Source organism: Camelus dromedarius, chromosome 23, assembly GCF_036321535.1.
Source record: "Camelus dromedarius isolate mCamDro1 chromosome 23, mCamDro1.pat, whole genome shotgun sequence".
Lineage (NCBI taxonomy): Eukaryota > Metazoa > Chordata > Mammalia > Artiodactyla > Camelidae > Camelus > Camelus dromedarius.
Window position 1 is genome coordinate 17,428,495 of NC_087458.1, and position 21,610 is coordinate 17,450,104.

Sequence of the window (21,610 nt, forward strand, 5' to 3'; positions counted from 1 at the left end):
TATAATGGTAAAACACTTAGGCATAAAAACTACAAAATGATGAAAGAAATCAAGAAAGATCTAAAGAAAAAAAAAGAAAGCTCTAAAGAAATGGAGTTATACCATGGTGATGGACTGGAGACTCCAATATGACTAATGTATTGAATCTTGCCAATAGAGTCAATGCAATCCCAATCAAGATTCCAGGATTTTTTTTTAAATAAATAGACTAGTTGATTTTAAACGTATACGAAAAGATAAAGAATTTGAAATAGCTAGAATAATACCGAAAAAATAACAACATTTGAGGCCTTACACTACCTGATTTCAAGACTTATTATGAAGTTACAGTAATCAAGACAAAGATATATCAGCCAAAGGACAGGAACATAGATCAACGAAATAGAAGAGAGTCCAAAAATAAAATCGCACATATATAGGCAGATGATTTTCAACAATGGTACAAAAGCAATTTCAATATGGCGCAAAACCAATTCAGTGGAGAAGGGACAGTATTTTCAACAAATGGTGCTAGAACAATTGGACATCCATATTCAAAACATGAATGTTGACCCATACCTTGTACCATATGCAAAATTAACTGAAAACAGATGGATCCCAGACTAAAACAAAAACACAACACAAACCCTATAAAACTTCTCAAAGAAAATAGGGAGAGATCTTTGTGATCTTGAGTTAAACAAAGATTTCTTATATACACCACCAAAATACAATCCATCAAAGAGGTTTTTTTTTTTATATACTGGAATTTGTAACAATTAAAACCTCTGCTCTTCATAGGAAAATGAAAACACAAGCCACAAAAAAGGAGTAAATACTTACAAAACATATAACTGATAAAAGGTAATATTCAAAATATAAAAACAACTTTTAAAACTCAGTAAGAAAATAAGCAACTTAAGGAATATATATCTTCTCTGTTGTTCTTAAATTCATATTCTAATATGACTTTTTATATTTTAATTACATTGTATTTATACAGTTTGAAAACTCAATTTAAATCATTAATTAAAAAAAAATTTTTAAAGCAACCTAAATTTCCTTTAAAATATGTAACTCTAAAAAGCAAGGTCAGTATTAGTTCATATCAACAGTAACATGAACACTTTATTTAAATAAATAATACAACCTCACAAATAGATCAGTCATTCCGCTCCTCCATCCCTTTTAAATAAAATTGCCACAGGCTTCATCTGTTACTAATTATATTAAGTAATATTTTTCTTTCAAAAAAGCCATAGTACACACTGGTTGTTATAACAACCTTAATAAAGCAACTTGGAGAGGGCTTTTAAAAAATTACTTTGTATTTCCATTGTAGTGCCTGGAATGTAAAATATGTGCCATGTAGCCCAATAAGATGGTTAAACACTAGACACAGTCTTTTAATCATGTTCCTTTCTAGTTGATAAAAGCCCAATCTCAAAAGTTAAATTTAGTAATTGTCTCAACATGTAATACCCTCTCAATTTTATGTCTATAAATGGAATGTATAGTTAATTAGCACTTTTATTTAAAGTTCTATGTAAAGTGACAGTTTATCAAACAACCTGTCAGTAAATTTATTTCAGCCTTTAAGTAATTCTTTTTCAGTGTTTCTGAAAGCCAACATTTAATAATTGCTTATACTTAATCTTGCTAAAAATGTTTTTTCTAAAAAACATAAAATAAAAATTTAAAAAAACTTCCTTGGAGGCAGAAAGAGGAAGAAGACAAATACCTGGAGATGTTTCCTTGAGCAAATTATTCAACCTCTCTAATCCTCTGCTACTTCATCTGCAAAATTAGGACTTAATTTACAAAATGTGGACATGGATATAAGGTCTAGTCAAGCTCTAATAATCCTGATTCTATATAATGCCCTTAAATGAATTTTCTTCACAATGAAAGTTGAAAGGCATGCCATCTACACTAAAAATCTGGCCAATCAAATCATTCTTATGACCTTGGATGAATTACCTTTTCTGAACCTGGTTTTCCTCCTCAACAAAAAATGAGGTTTGATGAGATAATTTATATTGTATCTTCCAAATCTAAGATTTTATCAGAAAATTATTAATTATATTCTTGAGATCATTTTTGACAGAGACACATAAGATTGCTATCTAATATGAATCTAATCAATGCAGAGTAGACACATGCTGATGGCAAATCAATTTGAATTTTACAAACCTATTAAAGGTGAACTTATTTTAAACATATAAATGGAAGAATATATTTCAATTTACAGCAAGGGGAAGCAACTACTTAGCCACACTGTAACTATACTCAGAAGAATATATGTCACCACATCACATTCTTCTTGAATACAAGCTCAATGAAAACAAAAAAACATGTTTTTGATTAATCTCTCTAAATAAATTCAATTTTAAAACAGTATCAGACACACAGTGATCACTAATAATTATATAGTAATGATGAAAATGACAGATACTATGTGTGTAAAATAAAATTTCATATATTTCAAGTATCAGAATTCAAGGCACTTATTAAATATGATTAATCAGTCTCAGGTTTTCAAAGAGCATGTCATGTCATTCAATAAGCATAAGCTATTTCCCAGCTCATTAGATTTAAAAAAATAAAAACAGATAGAAATACTATACAGTTAGACTATCTGAAGAATCCACCTATATCAATAATATAGTCACATAATGACTTGTATTAGCATATAGTTTTAAAACAATTTTCAAAACAGTTAAGGCCAATGATCTAATAACTCCATTTCTAGAAACTTTTCCTAAGAAAATAAACAGAAATATAGACAAAGATGCATATAGAAATGTGTCCACTGAAGTCTTATTTATAATAGCTAAAACTATAAACAACTTATGTATTTGAAAATAAGGTATAGTTAATGTATAATCTATTTAATATACTATTGTGCTTATGAATACTTTTTAATGACATGGAAGAAAGCAGATAACTTTTATTCCACCTTCACATATTTCTATGTCATTTTTTCAGATGGAGAAAAAATATATGATCAACTTGTACTATTTCTCAAAGATAACTGCATCAACACAATGTAAGACGGCAAATAGGAACCTACTGTAATAATTCAAACAAGAAATGACATGAGTATAACTAAAGAGAGCACGAATAATAAATTGGCACTGGGAACAGAAAGAAGGGGGAGCTTCAAGAGATACTTAAGCAAGTTGCAGCTACCAACTGGAATGGCAGGTGAGAAAGAGATTGGGCTAAACTAATATCAGAAATGCAGAAGAAAAATAGCTCAGGGGAAAAATAATAAGGCCAGATGACTTGGAAGCACAATCTTAAGTTTAAATTACCTTCTATTTATGATGTGTAATATGGAAAGATTCATTTTATACATTAGGAAAATACTATTAATTAATATGAAATATATTTCTTAATAAAGCCATTCAAGTTGAGTTACTTCTATTGTAAAATTTTCATTCAGAATTGTTTCAGTAGGGTTTACTTTTTTCCCCCCACTTTTTATCAAAATATTCTAACTTGAAAATGTTGAATATGGGCTGTTTCAATATAAGTTACCATGTCATTTTTATTCTCCATAAAAATGCTGAGTTTCTTCAAGAATGATACAACTAGAATAAGCAGCTCAAAATTGTCCCGATCAAGAGCCTTCACCAGCATGTGAACTATGTTCTTGTTCCTCATCTTCAGTTCTGTACGTGTATCCTCAGCAAGATTCAGAAGCAAATAAAGAGCAACTAGAAAAGTAAAATAGATGAGAGTTAAATAATTGGCATATTGAATCAACAAATTAGTAAATCACATTTACTCACTAAAGTAAGATGTAAGTTCTAAGAAGATAGCATATTATCTTGAAAATTTTAGCTAGTTAATTTATTCATTAGAAAACATTATTATTGAGTGATATGTACATTTTATGAATTAAAACACATAATAAAATAATACTCTTATGATGCTGAGAAAAACACAGTAACCAAAATCAGATAATGATTCCTACCTTCTTGGAGCTTAGAGCTTAACAGTAATCAAATGGCAATTAAAGGTATATGTTAGCAAGTAATAAAACAAACAGGGAGAAGTGATTTTATACATGTAGAAAATAAAATAAAATTTCAACAATTAGGGGTTGCTGTGTTAAAAAGAGCTATAATCCAAAATGTTTAGTATAGCTAGAGTTGAGTTTAAAGATACTAAAACCAATTTTTCATAGTCAAACTAATTTTCTGATAGTCACTATAGAAAATGGCCATATGAAATTCAATAATATAATTGTTACACTAGCCAAAGTTAAGGTGACTATCCACTAATTCTAAAGAAAATTTCTCTTAGATTCCTGTAATAAAAATGCTTAGGTTCTCATAGGCAATTCACTTAATTGTTCCCTTTTCACAGAATTTTGTCACAGATAATGTTTTCCATTTTGCCTTGACTGATAGGAAGTTTCAGAGTTAAACCTGAAAGGTTCCTGTCAGAATTACATAGGCTATTATGGCCAAAATAGTCTTTCTGCTCTCCTATGGCCTTGATTTTACTAATTATTTTAGTATTTCATTTCATGTATTCTTACAAAACACCTCTAAACCTTTTTGAAAATAAATGTATTTATATATATGTATATATATAAACTTCTACTTAATAAATATTTGAAATGAAAAGGCAATTCATACTAATTAAGTACCTACTATATGCCAGGCACTATACTAGTTGATATATAAGCAGTAACCCATTTTAATTTTAAGACAATTTTATGAGGAAAGAAACAGTATAAAAATTTTACAGATGGGGAACTCCAGATTCAGAGAAGTTAAATAACATGACCTAGCCACACAGCAGGAAAGCCCACCAGAATCCTCAGCTTGCATATTTACGCTACTGCATCATGCTGACATTACATGCAAGGCACTAATAAAAGGCTTTAAAGTTGTGTTGAAAAACATATAGTAGACTTCTTCTTGCAACTAAGATAGATGTAGTGGGTTGAATAATGTTCCCCCAAAATTTCTGTCCACTGAAAACCTCAGAATTTGACCTAACTTCCACAATAACTAATTAAAGGATATGCAAACAAAAAGATGTAAACTATGTCAAAAATATCAAATGACACACACACACACACAGGAGAAAACATATATATGTTATATATGAACCAACCAAAAATTTGTGATACACACACACACACGGAATCCAAACATTACATTAAAGATAGTTATCAAGTCACAAGGGAAGAGAGCAAAAGAAAAAGAAAGGAACATAAAAGGATTACAAAAACAACCCCAAAACAATTAACAAAGCGACAAAAAGTATTCACTTATCAATAATTACTTTAAGTATAAAAGGACTAAAAGCTCCAAACAAAAGACAGAGACTGATGGAATGGTTACAAAAACAAGATCTTTATATACCCTATCTACAAGAGAATCACTTCATATCTAAAGACACAAACTGACTGAAAATGAGAGGATGGAAAAAGGTATTGCAGGCAAATGGAAGTAAAAAGAAAAATGAAATAATAATACTTATATCAGACAAACAGACTTTAAACCAAAGACTATAAGTAGAGACAAAAAGTGATATTACATAATGGTAAAGGGATCACTCCAACAAGAAAATATAACTTTAAATGTATATGCACATGGAAACACAAAAGACCTTGAATATCCAAAACAATCCTGACAAAGAACAAAGCTGGAGGTATCACACTTTCTGGCATCAAACTATACTACAAAGCTACAGTGATCAAAACAGTGTGGCATGACACAAAAACAGACACATGGATCAACTGAACAGAACAGAGAGCCTAAGAATAAACCTACATTTGTATGGCCAATTAATCTTTGACAGTGGAGGCAAGAATATAAAATGGCTAAAAGGCAGCCTCTTCAGTAAATGATGCTGAGAAAAGCAGACAGCTACATGCAAAAGAATCAAACTGGACTATTTTTTTGCACCTTATACAAAAACAGACTCATAATCGATCAAAGACTTAAGTATAAGACCTAAATCCATAAAACTCCTGAAGAAAACATAGGCAGTGTGTTCTTTTGACATCAACCTTAACAATAATTTTCTGAATATGTCTCCTCAGGCAAGGGATACAAAAGCAAAAATAAACAAGTGGGGGTACATCAAATTAAAAAGCTTTTGTATAGCAAAGAAAATGATCAGCAAATGAAGACAGCTTACTGAACAGAAAAAGATATTTGCAAATGATATATCTGATAAAGGGTTAATATACAAAATACACAAAGAACTCACACAACTCAACATCATAAACTTAAAGAACTTAATTTTAAAATAGGCAGAGAATCTGAATAGAAATTTTACAAAGAAGATGTACAGATGGTCAAAAGACACATGAAGAATGCTCAACATAATTAATTATGAGGCAAATGCAAATCAAAACCACAAAGATAGATCACCTCACACATGTCAGGATGACTATTATAGAAAAGACAACAAACAAGTGTTGGCAAAGATGAGGGAAAAAAGGAACCCTCATGCTCTGTTGGTGAGAATGTAAACTGGTGCAGCCACTATGGAAAATAGTATGGGGTTTCCTCAAAAACTAAAAATAGAACTATCATACCATTCAGTAATTCCACTTTGGGGTATTTTTCCAAAGAAAAGAAAAACACTAATTTGAAAAGACATATGCATCACTATGTCCACTGCAGCATTATTTACAATAGCCAAGTTATGGAAACAACTTGAGTGTCCATTGATGGATGAATGAATAAAGAAATGTGGTGTGTGTATGTATGTATGTATGTGTGTGTGTGTGTGTGTGTGCATACACGCATACACACACACATAGTATAGGTGTATATATACAAATATACCTATATACAATGGAATATTACTCAGCCATAAAAAATAAAACTTTAACATCTGCAATAACATGGATGGACCTAGAGGGTATTTAAGAGAAATAAGTCAGAGAAAGACAAATAGTATATAATTTCACTTGTAAGTTGAACATAAAAAACAAAACAAATGAACAACCCTAACAAAACAGACACACACTCATAAATACAGAGGACAAAGTGGTGCCTGTCAGAGGGAAGGGAGGTGGGTGGCTGAGTAAAATAGATGAGGGAGATTAAGAATTATAATCTTCCAATTATAAAATAAATAATTCGGGAGGATATAATATACAGTATAAGGAATACAGTCATAATATTATAGTAACTTTGTGTGGTGATAGACGTTAACTAGACTTATCATGGTGATCATTTTGTAATGTATAAAAACATTGAATAATTATCTTATATACCTGAATCTGATATAATATTGCAAGTCAATTATACCTGAATTAAAAAAAAGATCTCAAATAAACAACCTAAGTTAACATCCCAAGGAACCAGAAAAGAACAAATGAAGCCCAAAATAGTAGAAGGAAGGAAACAAAGATCAGAGCAGAAATAAATGAAACTGAGAACAGAAAAAGAGAAAAGCTCAATGAAACTGAATTTTTTTTTTTCAAAAATAAAACTGATAAGTTTTTAGCTAAACTTACCAAGAAAAAAAAGAGGACTGAAATAAATAAAATTAGAGATGAAAGTGGAAACATTATACCTAATATGACAGAAAACAAAGGTTCTTAGGAGACTAACATGAACAATTATTTGCCAACCAAATGGGATAACCTAGAAAAAGTGGATATATTTCTAGAAACATACAACCTAGCAGGACTGAATCATGAAAGAACAGAAAATCTGAACAGACCAATGAGTAAGAAGATTGAATCAGTAATCAAAACTTCGCAACAAAGAAAAGCCCAGGACCAGATGGCATCTTGGGGTAATCCTACCAAACATTTAAAGAAGAATTACCACCAACCCTTCTCAACCTCTTCCAAAAAACTGAAGAGGAAGGGACACCTTCAAACTCATTTTACAAGGCCATCATTACCCTGAAACAAAGCCAGATAAGGTCATTACAAGAAAGGACAACTACAGACCAATATCCCTGATGAACACAAATGCAAATATTCTCAACAAAATACTAGTAAACTGAATGCACCACTACATTAAAAGGATCACACACCATGATCAAGTGGTATTTATCCCTAGGATGCAAGGATGGTTCAATATAAACAAATCAATAAGTATGTTACATCACATTAACAAAATGAAAGGTAAAAACATGATCATCTCAATAGATACAGAAAAGACATTTGAGAAAATTCCACATGATAAAACTCTCAACAAACTAGGAATAGAAGGTAATTATCCTAACATAATAAAAAGCCACATGACAAGCCCACTGTCAACATCATACTTCACAGTGAAAAACAGAAAGCTTTTACTCTAAGAACAACAACGAGGCAAGGATGCCTACCCTTGTCATTTTATTCAATGTAATACTGGAAAAACTAGTCAGAGCATTTAGGGAAGAAAAATAAATAAAAGGTATACTAATTGGAAAGGAGGATGTAAAACTGTTTGCTGAAGATATGATCTTATATATAGAACATTCTTAAGACTCCACCTAAAAATTGTTAAAATAAATTCACTAAAATCTCAAGATAAAAAATGAATTAACAAAAACCTGTTGCACTTCTATAAACTAACAGCTAACTATCTGAAAAGAAATAAAGAAAACAATGTTATTTACAATAACATCAAAAGCAATAAGATACTTAGGAATTAAATTTACCTAAGGAAGAGAAAGATGTATACACTGAAAATTATGAGGTTGATAAAACAAATCGAAGAGGACACAAAAAATGGAAATATATGCTGTGTTCATGGATCACAAGAGTTAACTGTTTACATGTCCATATTATCTGAAGATATCTATAGATTCAATGCATCCTCTATAAAAACTGCAATGATACTTTTCACAGAAAGAGAAAAAAAAAATCTTAAAATTTGTATGGAACTACAAAAACCCACAAATAGCCAAAGCAATCTTGAAAAAGTATAAAGCTGAAGGGATCATACGTCCTGGTTTTAAATTATATTACAAACCTGTAAGTAATCAAAACAGTATGGTACCAGCATAAAAATAGACATATAGACCAATGGAGCAGAACTGAGAGCTCAAAATAAACATATATATATATAATAGAGTACTATTTGTTCATAAAAATAGATGGCTATTCTGTCATTTGTGACAACACAGATGGATCTTGCGGGGATTACGTGAAGTGAAATAAGTAAGACAAAGAAAGACTAATGCTATATGTTATCACTTAAATGTAGAATCTAAAAACACTGAACTCACAGAAACAGGGAGTAGATTAATGGTCACTGAAAGCTGGGTTGTGGGGGAAATGGGGAGACTGTGGTCAAAGAGCACAAACTTTCAATTGTAAGATGAGTAAGTTCTGGGGATCTAATGTACAGCATGATGACTACAGTTAAAAATACTATCTTGTATACCTGAATGGTGCTATGACACATCTTAAATGTTCTCACCAAAACAACAAAATGTAATTAAGTGAGGTGAAGGATGTGTTAACTAATCTTATTGAGGCAAACATTTTGCAATACATACTTGTATCAAACCATCACACTGTATAGCTTAAACCTGTACAATGTTATATGTCAATTATATCTCAGTAAAGCTAGGGAAAAATCAATAGTCAACTATAAATCGAGAATTGAGCGCACACTTAAAATCCTCATATCATTCTTACTAATAACATGAGACTATGCATCTTATCAGTGGCTGAGAAACCATACTATTGAACTGTTAAATCTCTCAACAAACCTCAGAAAGAAGAGATTATTTTTTATTGAAGAGAAATATTTTGAAAATTTTACGTCAATTTCCCAGGAAAGCGAACAAAATTATCACTCTATAAGATAAATATAGTAAAGTTTGAGAGACAAGATTCTTATTATTGAAAAGGTCACACATTGGATTAAAAAATCCTGTCTGAGTAAAAAAATGTCAAGAATGTAATTTATACAATCAAGAGCAGAATGGGGCCTTTTGGTGGAAAAATAGTGGAGCAAAATTTAAAACATTACCAATGGTAAAGACAGAAGATTTTGTAGCACAGTAAAATTCATAGAACTTTCAATTATTCTGGTATTAGCTTTATTCATCTGACAAAAATATAGAACAAAATAAATGTAGAGTAACCACTTTGTTGCTTTTCTCACTGTTTAGGAATTCATACCTCGTAAGAGCTGTTCCTGTTTTACCACAAGCCCCTGGTATTTTTTAAAGGTTTTTTCATAATCTTTTCTCAAAGTTTGGTTTTCAGGGTCTTCATCAAGTAAACAAGTTAAGGATGATCCATAGTCATTGAATAAAAGAAAACCTAAGGAAATATACTATCAAGAACAGTACTATTAAATTTTATGTGCAATGTTCCCCAGTTATTTTCTCTTACCAGTAGTTTAACATATTCTTCTCTGCATAATAATCATGTTATAACAAGACTTCTTAACCAAGGGTTGGATGACGTGCTTGAGACCTTGGATAAACACCTTGGACGGTCTTCATCCAATACTTGAATTCTCAGAAAATATATGTAAAATATTTTATGTATGTGTGCAAGTCTCTAACTTTCACCAGATTATAAAATGGGTTCATAAACCAAGAGGCCTTTATAAATCAAGGCCTCAGAGAGTGATTTCCTTAATAAGAATACTGAATTCCGCTTCAGACATGTGTCCAGAACATTCAAAGGACATGGATTAGATCTAAAGCTTTTTAGCATCATCTTTAGACTACACACAGAAAGAAAAATATCCCAAAGTTAGAGGTAAACAAAGTTGAAAAATTGTATCTTATGGCCCCAAATAGCCCCCTGGACACCAGCAGAAATAAACAATTACTTCAGTATGATTTTAGGATCCCAAAGCATTTAAGAATATCCTCCTTGTTGAATGCTACTTGCACCAAAACACAAGGAAACCTGGGGGGTGGGTATAGCTCAGTGGTAGAGTGCATGCTTCGCACACGGGAGGTCCTTGGTCCTGGGTTCAATCCTCACTACTACCATATTAAAAAAATGTGAAGACACAAGGAAACTTAATAAAAAGTAATATTTCAGGAAAAAATGGCCAAAATTCTGATAGGTCATTTTTATACTCCTTCAATTACCGTAATCCACTGATTCTAAGAAACATTTTTCGCACATCTTAACATCTCCAGAATTTGGATGTCTTATAATTCATGACGCATCAGTTTAATCAGAATTAAGTTTCCTTTCTTAGTTGTTAATAAATAATGGTGTATCTTACATTTAATGGTGTCTGATATTACAGGAATATGATATATCCTACCATATCAGTTCCTGTCACCTAACAATCACAAAGTATAAGTTCACGATTGTTCAGAGTCCCACTTGTGGTTTTCTCTGTACCCCTCCAGTTTAAATGAATTTTAGGTATATTCAGGAAACTTGGGACTCCAGAAAAGACATAAAGCCTCCAGGACTATTGACTTGCCCACGTGGTTTAAGTCAATACTAATCTAGATGTCAGAAGCTTATAACACACACAGAAAACTTCTAAACCTGGAAAGATCCTAATTAAGAAAGTTCAAACCAGGATCTTGAGCATTCCATGAAGGGGAGGTGACAAATATGATACTGGGCACAAAAGAAATAATATTTTTACCGTTTTAAAAGATCAATAAATATTGGGTTCAAAAGAAAGTTACCAATATGGCTTGTTGATCTGCAAAACATGTTATATAAAGACAGATATAAATGAGTCAGGGCCTTCCATTTAGAAGAATTAAACTTGTAGAGGAAATATGATACATATCTTCAAATATAAGAAATGTGCTATTGAAGACAGTATCCTTAATTGTATATTGCCTCAATATGCAAGATTAGAACCAAGTGTTACAAGTTACTGGGACGTGAACTTTAGTATACTAAGCCAAAATAAAACTATTTTAATAAATACAATGTGAAACCACAGAATGAGCTAAGTCAATAAGCAGTGACATGTTAAAGAAGAGACTAAATAACCCATTTGTAAGGGAGGCTGCAAAAAAGATTCTTGTATTGAAAGACAGGATAAAATAGATTATTTTTAATGGTCCTTTCATGGGTTCTATCATTGTGCAGACTTTTCAAATTTGCATGTATTAAGAAAAGTATTTTTGCACTTAATTAAGAAAAATAGAATTGAAAACTCTGTCTTTCACCAAATTCACACTCATTCCAATCAAAGCCGCCTTTTTACACAGAGAACTAGATAAACAACAGGGGTGAGCCAGATGTAAGCTAACTAAAGGATCTTAAGGGACATAATAGTGCAGCCACTTGAAGACTCACCAATTCAGGTCCACAGGTATCTATTCCCTCTACTCTATTAACTGATCAAAGTTATAAGAAAGATAAAAAGTGTATGTCAAGCCTTATACATTCTGACGTTTCCAACTTCATCTTAACCTTCAAAACACTCTTGAATTTTTCAAGTACTGTGAATGGCAAACAAAACAAAATCCTCTCCATCCAAAGCTCAGGCCAACAGGCAACAACAGTGGGGTGAAATGCCACTGTAAAAGGATATCAGCTTTCTTCTTCTTAGAAAGTTCTTCTTGCCAAAGTTCATGTCTTTTTAATTCATGATCAATGATATTCATACACAGAGCTCCAATTTTATAGTGAGTGATAAGTCCATGAAACTGAGAAAAGCTTTAAAGAAGAGTTTTTAGTATGCATTTAAAGGAATACATTTTGTGGGTTCAGGAAATTTGTTTTGGATAAACAGTGGTACAAAACAATCTAAAATAGATTTGATATATCTATTTCAATAAATACATATGCCTACAGTATACTAGGAAGATTCGAAATTGTGATATTATTTTAAACATATTTTAACATACGTTTACCTAAAATGGCATTAGTCTTAACTTGGAAATTAAACAAAACACATTTTTGTAATTAACTACCATTTTAACTATTCAGATACTCAGAATAAACTTTCACACTACTATCGAACAAAATAATACAAAAGTACTATTACTGAATAAAACTGATACCAGAAAATAAACTAGTGAATTATTAATAATCAGGTTTTGTATTATGTTTCCTAGACAATTCATTCATTCAAGTATTTATTCTTTAAATATTTCTTCGCTAATGCTGGCACATTTTTGGAATAAAGACAAAAAGTTCTCTATAAATCAGTCAGAAACTTTTCACAGTGTCTCAATAAGCATCTTTCTAAAGAATATCTATATAAATAATATATAGATACACATATAGATTTGCAAACATGTATTATACAGTTGACCCTTGAACAATGCAGGGGACAGAGGTGCCAACCCTCCATGCAGTCAAGAATTTTTGTATAACTTATAGTGGGGCCTCCATACCCACAGTTCCACATCCACCAATTCAACTAGTAGGGGATCTTGTAGTACCACAGTACATATTTAGTGAAAAAAATCCACATTTAAGTGGACCTGTGCAGTTCAAACCTACACTGTTCAAGGGTCAACTGTACATAAAATAGTAACATTACCTGGCACTTACTCTGGATCAAGCTTTATTCTAATAACTATCTGAACTATTTACCATCTACGATTATAGATGAGGAAACTGAGCACAAAAAAGTTAAGTAATCTAACCAAGATCAAGCAGTTAATAAATAGCAGGACTCATATTCAAAGTCAGAGAGTCTATTTTCAGAGCTCAAAACTCTTTAAACTATAAACCATTATATCATCCTACTGTATGTATACATGCATGGGCGAGTTTAGACTGAATAAAAGACAGAACAACAAAGAGGACAGAGAATGGGAAATAGAATTTAGAGGCAGAAAACAGAAACATCGGAAGGCTGAGAAAACTAGTGATTAACTATCTAAATCAATGACACAGACAGAGAAAGAGAGATAGATTACTACTTTTATTTCCTAATTTTTATACTTACCTGGAAAAGCAAAAAAAGATGTAAATTATGTTTGTAGCTAACTCAACACTTTGTTTCCAGTCTTCTCGCAGGACTCTTGCTAATGCACCAAGGGCCGTTTCTAAAGAAAAAGGGGACATACAAAAATGATCACTTACCTTGCCTCTGATATAAAGGGTAATTGGTTTTAAATGTCTGCTTATTAATAAATAACAAAGCTAAGTTAGAACTGGGACAAAAAAGTAGGATGCTTCTTTTCAACACAGAAAGCTATTTTTAAAACTGAAATACTAAAACTCACAACATGTATCTTTAAGCCTACTACTGTAAACAGAAAAATAAAATATAATTTAAATAAAGTAACATAATAAGTCTACTATGGGTGACAATAAAATAATAAAAAGAACCATTTATTTCTTAATTTGCATTTCCACTTGCTACTATAGTACCAATTTCTTCCTAAACATCTGATTTAATATGTTTGTAAATAAGGAAAAAAATTAGAATAAATCTAAAACAATAATGAGCAGTTTATGGCAGGCTAATACTAACTCCACTAAAGAAAATTAAAAACCAAACAACAATTCTACACAGAAAAGTCAGTCTAACATTTTAATGTCATGTTAAATTGATACCAATAGACATAAATACAGCAAAAAAATCATTCACAAAATTAGCTTCAGGGTAGATTAAAAAACATCTCTGCTAGATCTTTATCCTGAAAAGGAAAAATTAATGAATTGATTAACAAGAATTACCATACATTAAGTAAACATAAAGTAATGAGACTGGTTTCAAATTAGTGTTGTTACATGGCTTACTAAGTCTTAAAATAATTAAAAATTGAAATTATCTGTGTATACACAGAGATCACAATTCAACTTTCTATAACAGACATCTAGGATCTATTTCACTTTGTGGACTACATTATTATATTTACTACGGTAATGAAAGTGTTGTTTGCGATTTCTGGCCATTCAGATTATGAAACAAGAAGAATTCACTATATTATTAATCCATGTAATGAGGACTTTTTTAAACAAACTGAAAAACACCCTACACTAGCATTTCCCAATATTGTTCATATTCACAGTACAGAGCACTGGTATAACTTAATGCCTTGAACAAAATTATTCTGAAGTCAAGTAAATAGGTAACATGCAAAGGCTCTACAAAGTCCTACTTAATAAATGATCTGGTTTTTCTTTGTTTAATCCAGTATTACCAAAGGCATTTCATCACTATAGACTAAATGAAATAGTGTTTCTTAGAATATACTTTTGAAAATGATGTACTATAATGTCATGAATTTATTAGCATTTTTCTCCTTTAGTAAAGAATAGACAAATGCCTCAATAAGAATACAGCTGCAAGTATATACACACAGGTTATTAAGAAATAAACCAAAATAAATGACAAAGTTTACAAAAGGTCAAAATGTAACCCAAAATTAATTTGTAAGTTGAATGCAATCATAATTAAAATTCCATTATGACTTTTTTAGCAAATATGATAAAGTGATCTCAAAATAATATATAAGAAAATGTACAAGACCTACACCACCAATTTTTAAAAAACCAACAAACTGGAACATTTCTCCTACATATTCTAAAACTCTAGTCAAAGTACCAAACAAAACTTAACAACAAATTATGATTCTATTATAGAAATTATCAAATAGATCAGTGGAAAAGAAAAGAGAGCATCAAAACATCCATGAATATATCAGAACAGTACCTGGCACAGAATTAGCTTTCAAGAAGTGCCTATTGAATAGAAGAATGTCAAGCATATAGTAGAAAAGGCATTTCAAGTCTTTGGGGAAAGAAGGAGTATTCATTAACCAGTTTGGAGTAACTGGCTATACTATATGGAAAAAAATAAAACTACATCTTTACCTCCCACTTTCAACAAAAATGTATTCTACGGCCAAGCACTTCTGGGAGAGCAGAGTAAGGATCTCCAAAAATTCACTCCTCCATAAGCAAATGAGAACACTGGTAAAAATTCTCAAAATCAACTTTTTCAGAACTCTGGAAATTAACTAGTTGTGCAACAACTCAAGAAGTGTTTATTTAAGAAATATGTCTGAATCTTCATAAGAACAGTGAGCTCTGTGGCATTTCAACTTGCCCTAATTCCATCTCTTCTGTGCAACTTTGTGGAAGCTTTGAAAACCAATAGCATTACAACTGTGTATCTGTGAAAAATAACATCTGTGAGAAAATTTTGTGAAAAATACTAGCCTAGCAGCAACTAAAGAAGGTAGAACAGTGTGGTGCTCCCCAAAATACCCACTCTAAGTGAACTATCACTATTTGATCTAACAAAATGCTTGCCGAAAAGCTCCATTCCCAGGGTTTGTCTTTATCTGACCTGACGTAGAGCTTGCTCTTACAAACAGCCTTACACTCAGGGTATTTGTTGAAAACTCCTAGTGGCTGCGTGCAGCAGCCTTGCCAACTGGAGTTAACAAGAGGCTAACCAAAACACTTGAAGAGGAAAAACTGGGAAATGAGATGTTTACAGGTTCTTTGAAAAGCTTTAACATTTTCCTGGTACTCTAGAAGGCCAGGCACATGTGCAAGAACGTGTACATACTAGGGAAAGACCTGAGAAGGACCTAATCTCTGATCTCTGGCCAACTCTGATGCAATGTTCAAGCAGGAATTGGAGGAGAAGGCTTATGAACTACATGCTGGAGCACTGAAGACATGCCCCTCACCAATACACACACACACACACACACACACACACACACACACACAGCCCCTCAGCAAAGGCTGGGACACTGAGTGCAAGGTATTTAAAGAAATCTCTATTAAATCATTAGCTACCATTAAACTAACTAAGCAAAGGTTTCAGTGACTGTATGGACAAAAAATACAGACTTTACAGAATTAATCGAGGAAACTCACTAAACAAACAATAAAAATAACAAGCCTGGGAGGTAGTGGGTATCTGATTTCCAGAGTTGTCACAATATCATTTCAACAACAACAACAAATATAAGACACACAAAGAAACAGGACCATATACTCCATGCTCAGGAAATACAGCAGTCATTAGAAACTGTCCATGAGGAAGCTCACATGTTTGACTTATGAGACAAAGATTTTAACTCAGTTATTATAAATATGTTTAAAAATAAAGGAAATCATGTCTAAACAATTAAAGTATGAAAAGGTATGAGAATGATGTCTCATCAAAGAGTATCAATAAGGAGATACAGGTTATAAAAAATGAATCAAATAGGGTGAGTATAGCTCAGTGGTAGAGCACATGCTTAGCATGCACAAGGTCCTGGGTTCAATCCCCAGTACTTCCATTAAAAAAAGAAAAAGGAAAGAAAAGAATTTGTGGAAAACCACATTGACAAACAATCTGAATTAGGTTTGGAAATCCCCCGATATATGTGAGTTGGTAAATATAACTACTATTAAAAAAAAAAAAAGAACCAAACAGAAATTCTGAAGTTGCAGAGTACAATATCTGAAATGAAAAATTCATGAGAAGGTCTTAACAGCAGGTGTCAATTAGAAAAAAAAAATCAACAAATGTAAAGGCAGGTTAAGATTATCCAGTACGAGGAACAGAAAGAAAAAAGAATGAAAAATAGAACTTCAAAGATCTAAGTAACACCAATAAGCTTACTAACATAGGAGTCCCAAAAGGATAGTGGAAGGAGCTAAATAAACATTTAACAAAATTATGGCCAAAACTTCCTAAACTAGGTGCAAAACAGTAATCTGCAAACCCAAGAAGCTCCACAAACTCCAAGCAAGATAAACTCAAAGATATCAACACCTAAACACATCATAGCCAAACCAGCAAAAGCCAAAGGCAAAGAAAATGTTCTAAGTAGCAACAGAAAAGCACCTCAACATGTACATAGGAAACTCAGTAGGTTTCACAGATGATTTCACATCAGAAACCAGAGACATGAAGCCAGCGGGATGACATATTCAAACTGCTAAAAGAAAAAGCATCAACCAAGAATTCTATATCTAGCAAAACTATCCTTCAAACAGAAGAAAAAAATCAAGTAATTCCTAGGTAAACAAAAACTTCAAGAATTTGTTGCTAGTAAACCTTTCCTGCAAGCAATATTAAAAGGATTCCATTAGGCTGAAATCAAAGAACACTAGAGAGTAACTTAAATCCATACAGTGAAGTAAAAAGCACTGATAAAGTTAACTATATGTATAAATATAAAAGACATTATAAACATATTTTTGATTGTACTATCATCTTCTATCTGATTAAGAAAATGCATACATCAATAATTTTATTACTGTGCTGACAGGCTGATAATGTATACAGATGTAATTTGTGTGACTGTAATAGTACCAAAGAGTGGGGTGGGAATAGAGGTACACTGAAGCAAAGTTTTTGTATACTATTAAAATTAAGTTGGTATTAATTTAAATTAGATTTTAAAAATTTAAGATGGTATCTGTAATCCCAGGGTAATCACTAAGAAAATAATTCAGGGAAACACAGTAAATGAACAACAGAGAAGTAAAATGGTACACCAGAAAATATTTAACATAAAATAAGGCAGTGCTGGAGGAATAGAAGAACAAAAAAGATAAAAAAGACATACAGAAAACAAATACAAAATGTTAAATGACAATCCTACTTTAAGAGCAAATATGTTCATGGTAAATAGAATACTCCAATCAAAAGGCAGATTGTTTGAATGTATAAAAAAAAAACATGATTAAACTATATGCTTTCTACAACAGAAACACTTCAGATTCAAAGACACAAACAGGATGAAAGTAAAAGAATGGAAAAAGATATCACGCAAAAAAAAAAAAAAAAAGAAGGCAGATTGAGAGAAACTTTCTAAGTACATAAAAGAAAAAGGATATATAGTTGACTCTTGAACAATGAGGGTTTGAACTGCACAGGTCTGGTTATACTTGAACACAGGTTTTAATTGCCTGGATCCACTTATGTGTGTGTAAGTGGACCTGGGTAGTTCACACCCATGTTGTTCAGGGGTCAATTGAACACAATCTGTGGTTGGTTGCAACTGCTCACGTAGAACCCAACGGTATGGAGGACCAATTATGGGACTTGAGCATCTGCAGATTGTGGTATCCTTGACAAGTCCTAGAACAAATCCCCTGTGTATACCAAGGGATGACTCTCTATATAATACATATATATATTTTAAATTTTATGTACCAACTTCTATAAATACAAAAGAAAAGTCATATTCATATATAAATATATATATACATACATATATGAATACAAACTTCACAGGGTAGGAATTCCAAAAGTCTAATGACATGAGAAAAAAGATCATATTCTTTAGAAATCAGGCAAATGTGACTTAAGGAGATACTGTTCATTACCAACAACACAATGGCAAAAATGTTTAGGTTTTACAATTTTCATATTCCATTGGTATGGAGATCCAATGGCACAACCATTTTGGAGGGCAATTCAACAATATCCCTAAGACATTATGACCTGTATTTCTGTATGACCTTTGTTTCTATGCACATAACCTAAAAAACCCCTTGCTTGTATATAGAAGATATGAACAAAGATGTTCACTTAAGTTCCCTACTGAAAAATGTGGAGACAATGTAATGACCATCAACAGAGGAACAGCTAAAGAATATATATAACTTTATAAAATACAATAATCAAATGTAGTTTAAAATTAACTACATTATATGTATCTATATACATGTACTCTCAAAACATTATCACAAAGAGAAAAAATTACCAAGTAAGAAGTACGATATAGTTAATACAAAAACACGTAAGATAATACTCTATATTTTAATACAGGAAAAAAATCCTACATATATGTGTAGAAGTATGGAAAACATCTGGAAGAATGTACTTCAAAGTCACAACAGATTATAGAGTAATGGCCAAAGAGGGTTTTATCTATAATATTTTACTTCTTTAAAAAATATATTAATATATGAATTGTATAATTTAAAAAATACTTAAAATGTACAAATTTCCTAACTGGAATATTGGTAATATCCTAGGACTCTCTGGACAGATCTCTGGATGTATTTTCCAAACTACAAACTATTGGTGTGCACTATGCAGCCTTCATGAAAGGAGTTTCACCATAGACAAAAAGGTATTCTTTCTCATATAATGGAAATCAGGTAATAATGATATCTTCCATATTCTATTTTTGGCAAAGATACAATCAGAAAATAAACCTTTAAAATAATTCTGTTTTACTGAGAAAAAAGGTTTTAAGAGCATTATATCTCTTTTTTCTTTATTATCAGCACTTCCAATGAAAAAAAGCAAATACCTGACATCAAATTCAATCTAAATGAAATTTAAAAGATTGTATTTTTTGTTGTGCTACTAAAAGAAAACTAATACTGGAACTTCAATTTTATAAAAGCATATACATACATGGTGCAGACATCAAAAGTCTGAAAAGATTTCCTAATGGAAAGAATAAAAACTCTTCCAGGATATAAGGAAGAACTATATAGTACTATTAATACTTTATTTTCCATGTTTAAATTATTTGTGATTTCTTCAGAGAATATTTAAATATTATATCCTCATGTCAAGAAATCTGAGTCAGAAGAAAGGTAATAAAGATCTGGAAAATAAGTGCATTCCTAAGTTTAATATAAATAATTTTAGGCCTTTTTTTGCTCCCTCCTCTTTGGAGATGGCCCGCACTCTGCCTATGGAGTGTGTACCCACTTTTACTTTAACCTGAGCAACCAATTCCCACAACTCTTGCCTTTCTCTTGCCTTATACTCTACGCAGTATGTATCTCTAAATAAACTATCTTTACTCAAAAATAATAATAATAATAATAATAATTTTAGCTTATTCCTTTACTACAATAAACTTAAAAATCATATTTCACAAAAATTTTTGTATTTTAAATATTTAAAGATGTAAGTCACCATTCAGTAGTAGTTCTTCCAGGTTATCAGGATTTCGAGCAAGCTGTAGGATCAAAGCAGAACCCCGAACTTTGTCAGGAATATCTTCATATAATAACTCAATGTATTCATCCATGTCATTAATGTTAGCAACTTCATCAATCTGAAACAAAAGAAGAAGGAAGTACTCCAAAAGAACAATAATGCTCAAAAAAGTCAATGTCAAAGGAATGATATTTTTTGATCAACATACTGCCCTTGATAATAATTTTTAAAGGACCCACAGTATCCATCTTTTTGTAGAGGGGGAACTTAGACCTTTAGGTGACAGGACTCCAATATGAAAACAGTTTTAAATCATTATGATAAAATGGGATGTATACAGACTCTAAAATTGGCCTATCAATATAAAGTATCTCAAATATAATGCAAAATGTATCTACTATAATAAATAATATTTTAAAACATACTGCAATAAGAACATTAAAACATTTCACAACTTATTTATCAAAACAAACTATCTAAAAAACACACCTAATAATTTTTGCCTTTATTAAATACTGATTTTCTAACCTTCTCAGGTAATTTAAGTTCAGCCATTTTTTAAAACTCCACATCCGTGTAATGTGACTATATGAATTATTGATGGTAAAAAGCAATGGCTTACAGTCAGTTCTCTATAAGATAAAAATAGTCTTACCTCCATTCCTTCGAAAGGAGGTGGATCTTTAGGCTTGCTTGACTTTTCTTTTTTTTCTGTAAAAAGATTTTTTTCTTTTAATGAGAAGAACCAAGTTTTTAGGGTTCCTGAATAATTTTTATTTTCAGCAGCTGAGTTTAATTCCAGCTAAGTTGGGGATCCTAAAACTGAGTAGTTTATAAAATAATCTTTTTTTCTAATGTTTAAA

At 31.5% G+C, this 21,610-nt stretch overlaps 1 protein-coding gene across 2 annotated transcripts in view; it reads right to left on the reverse strand.

Moving 5' to 3' along the window:
* KIFAP3 (kinesin associated protein 3) overlaps positions 1–21,610 on the reverse strand; it is a 127,910-nt gene that overhangs the window by 88,267 nt on the left and 18,033 nt on the right. For both annotated transcript variants that reach the window (XM_010984495.3, XM_010984496.3), the window contains exons 4-9: positions 21,403–21,458; positions 20,724–20,865; positions 13,821–13,920; positions 12,453–12,577; positions 10,097–10,195; positions 3,523–3,701 (exon numbers count right to left, since the gene is read on the reverse strand). In XM_010984495.3, the coding sequence (XP_010982797.1) occupies positions 3,523–3,701; positions 10,097–10,195; positions 12,453–12,577; positions 13,821–13,920; positions 20,724–20,865; positions 21,403–21,458 (701 nt within the window). The remainder of the gene's footprint in view (positions 1–3,522; positions 3,702–10,096; positions 10,196–12,452; positions 12,578–13,820; positions 13,921–20,723; positions 20,866–21,402; positions 21,459–21,610) is intronic.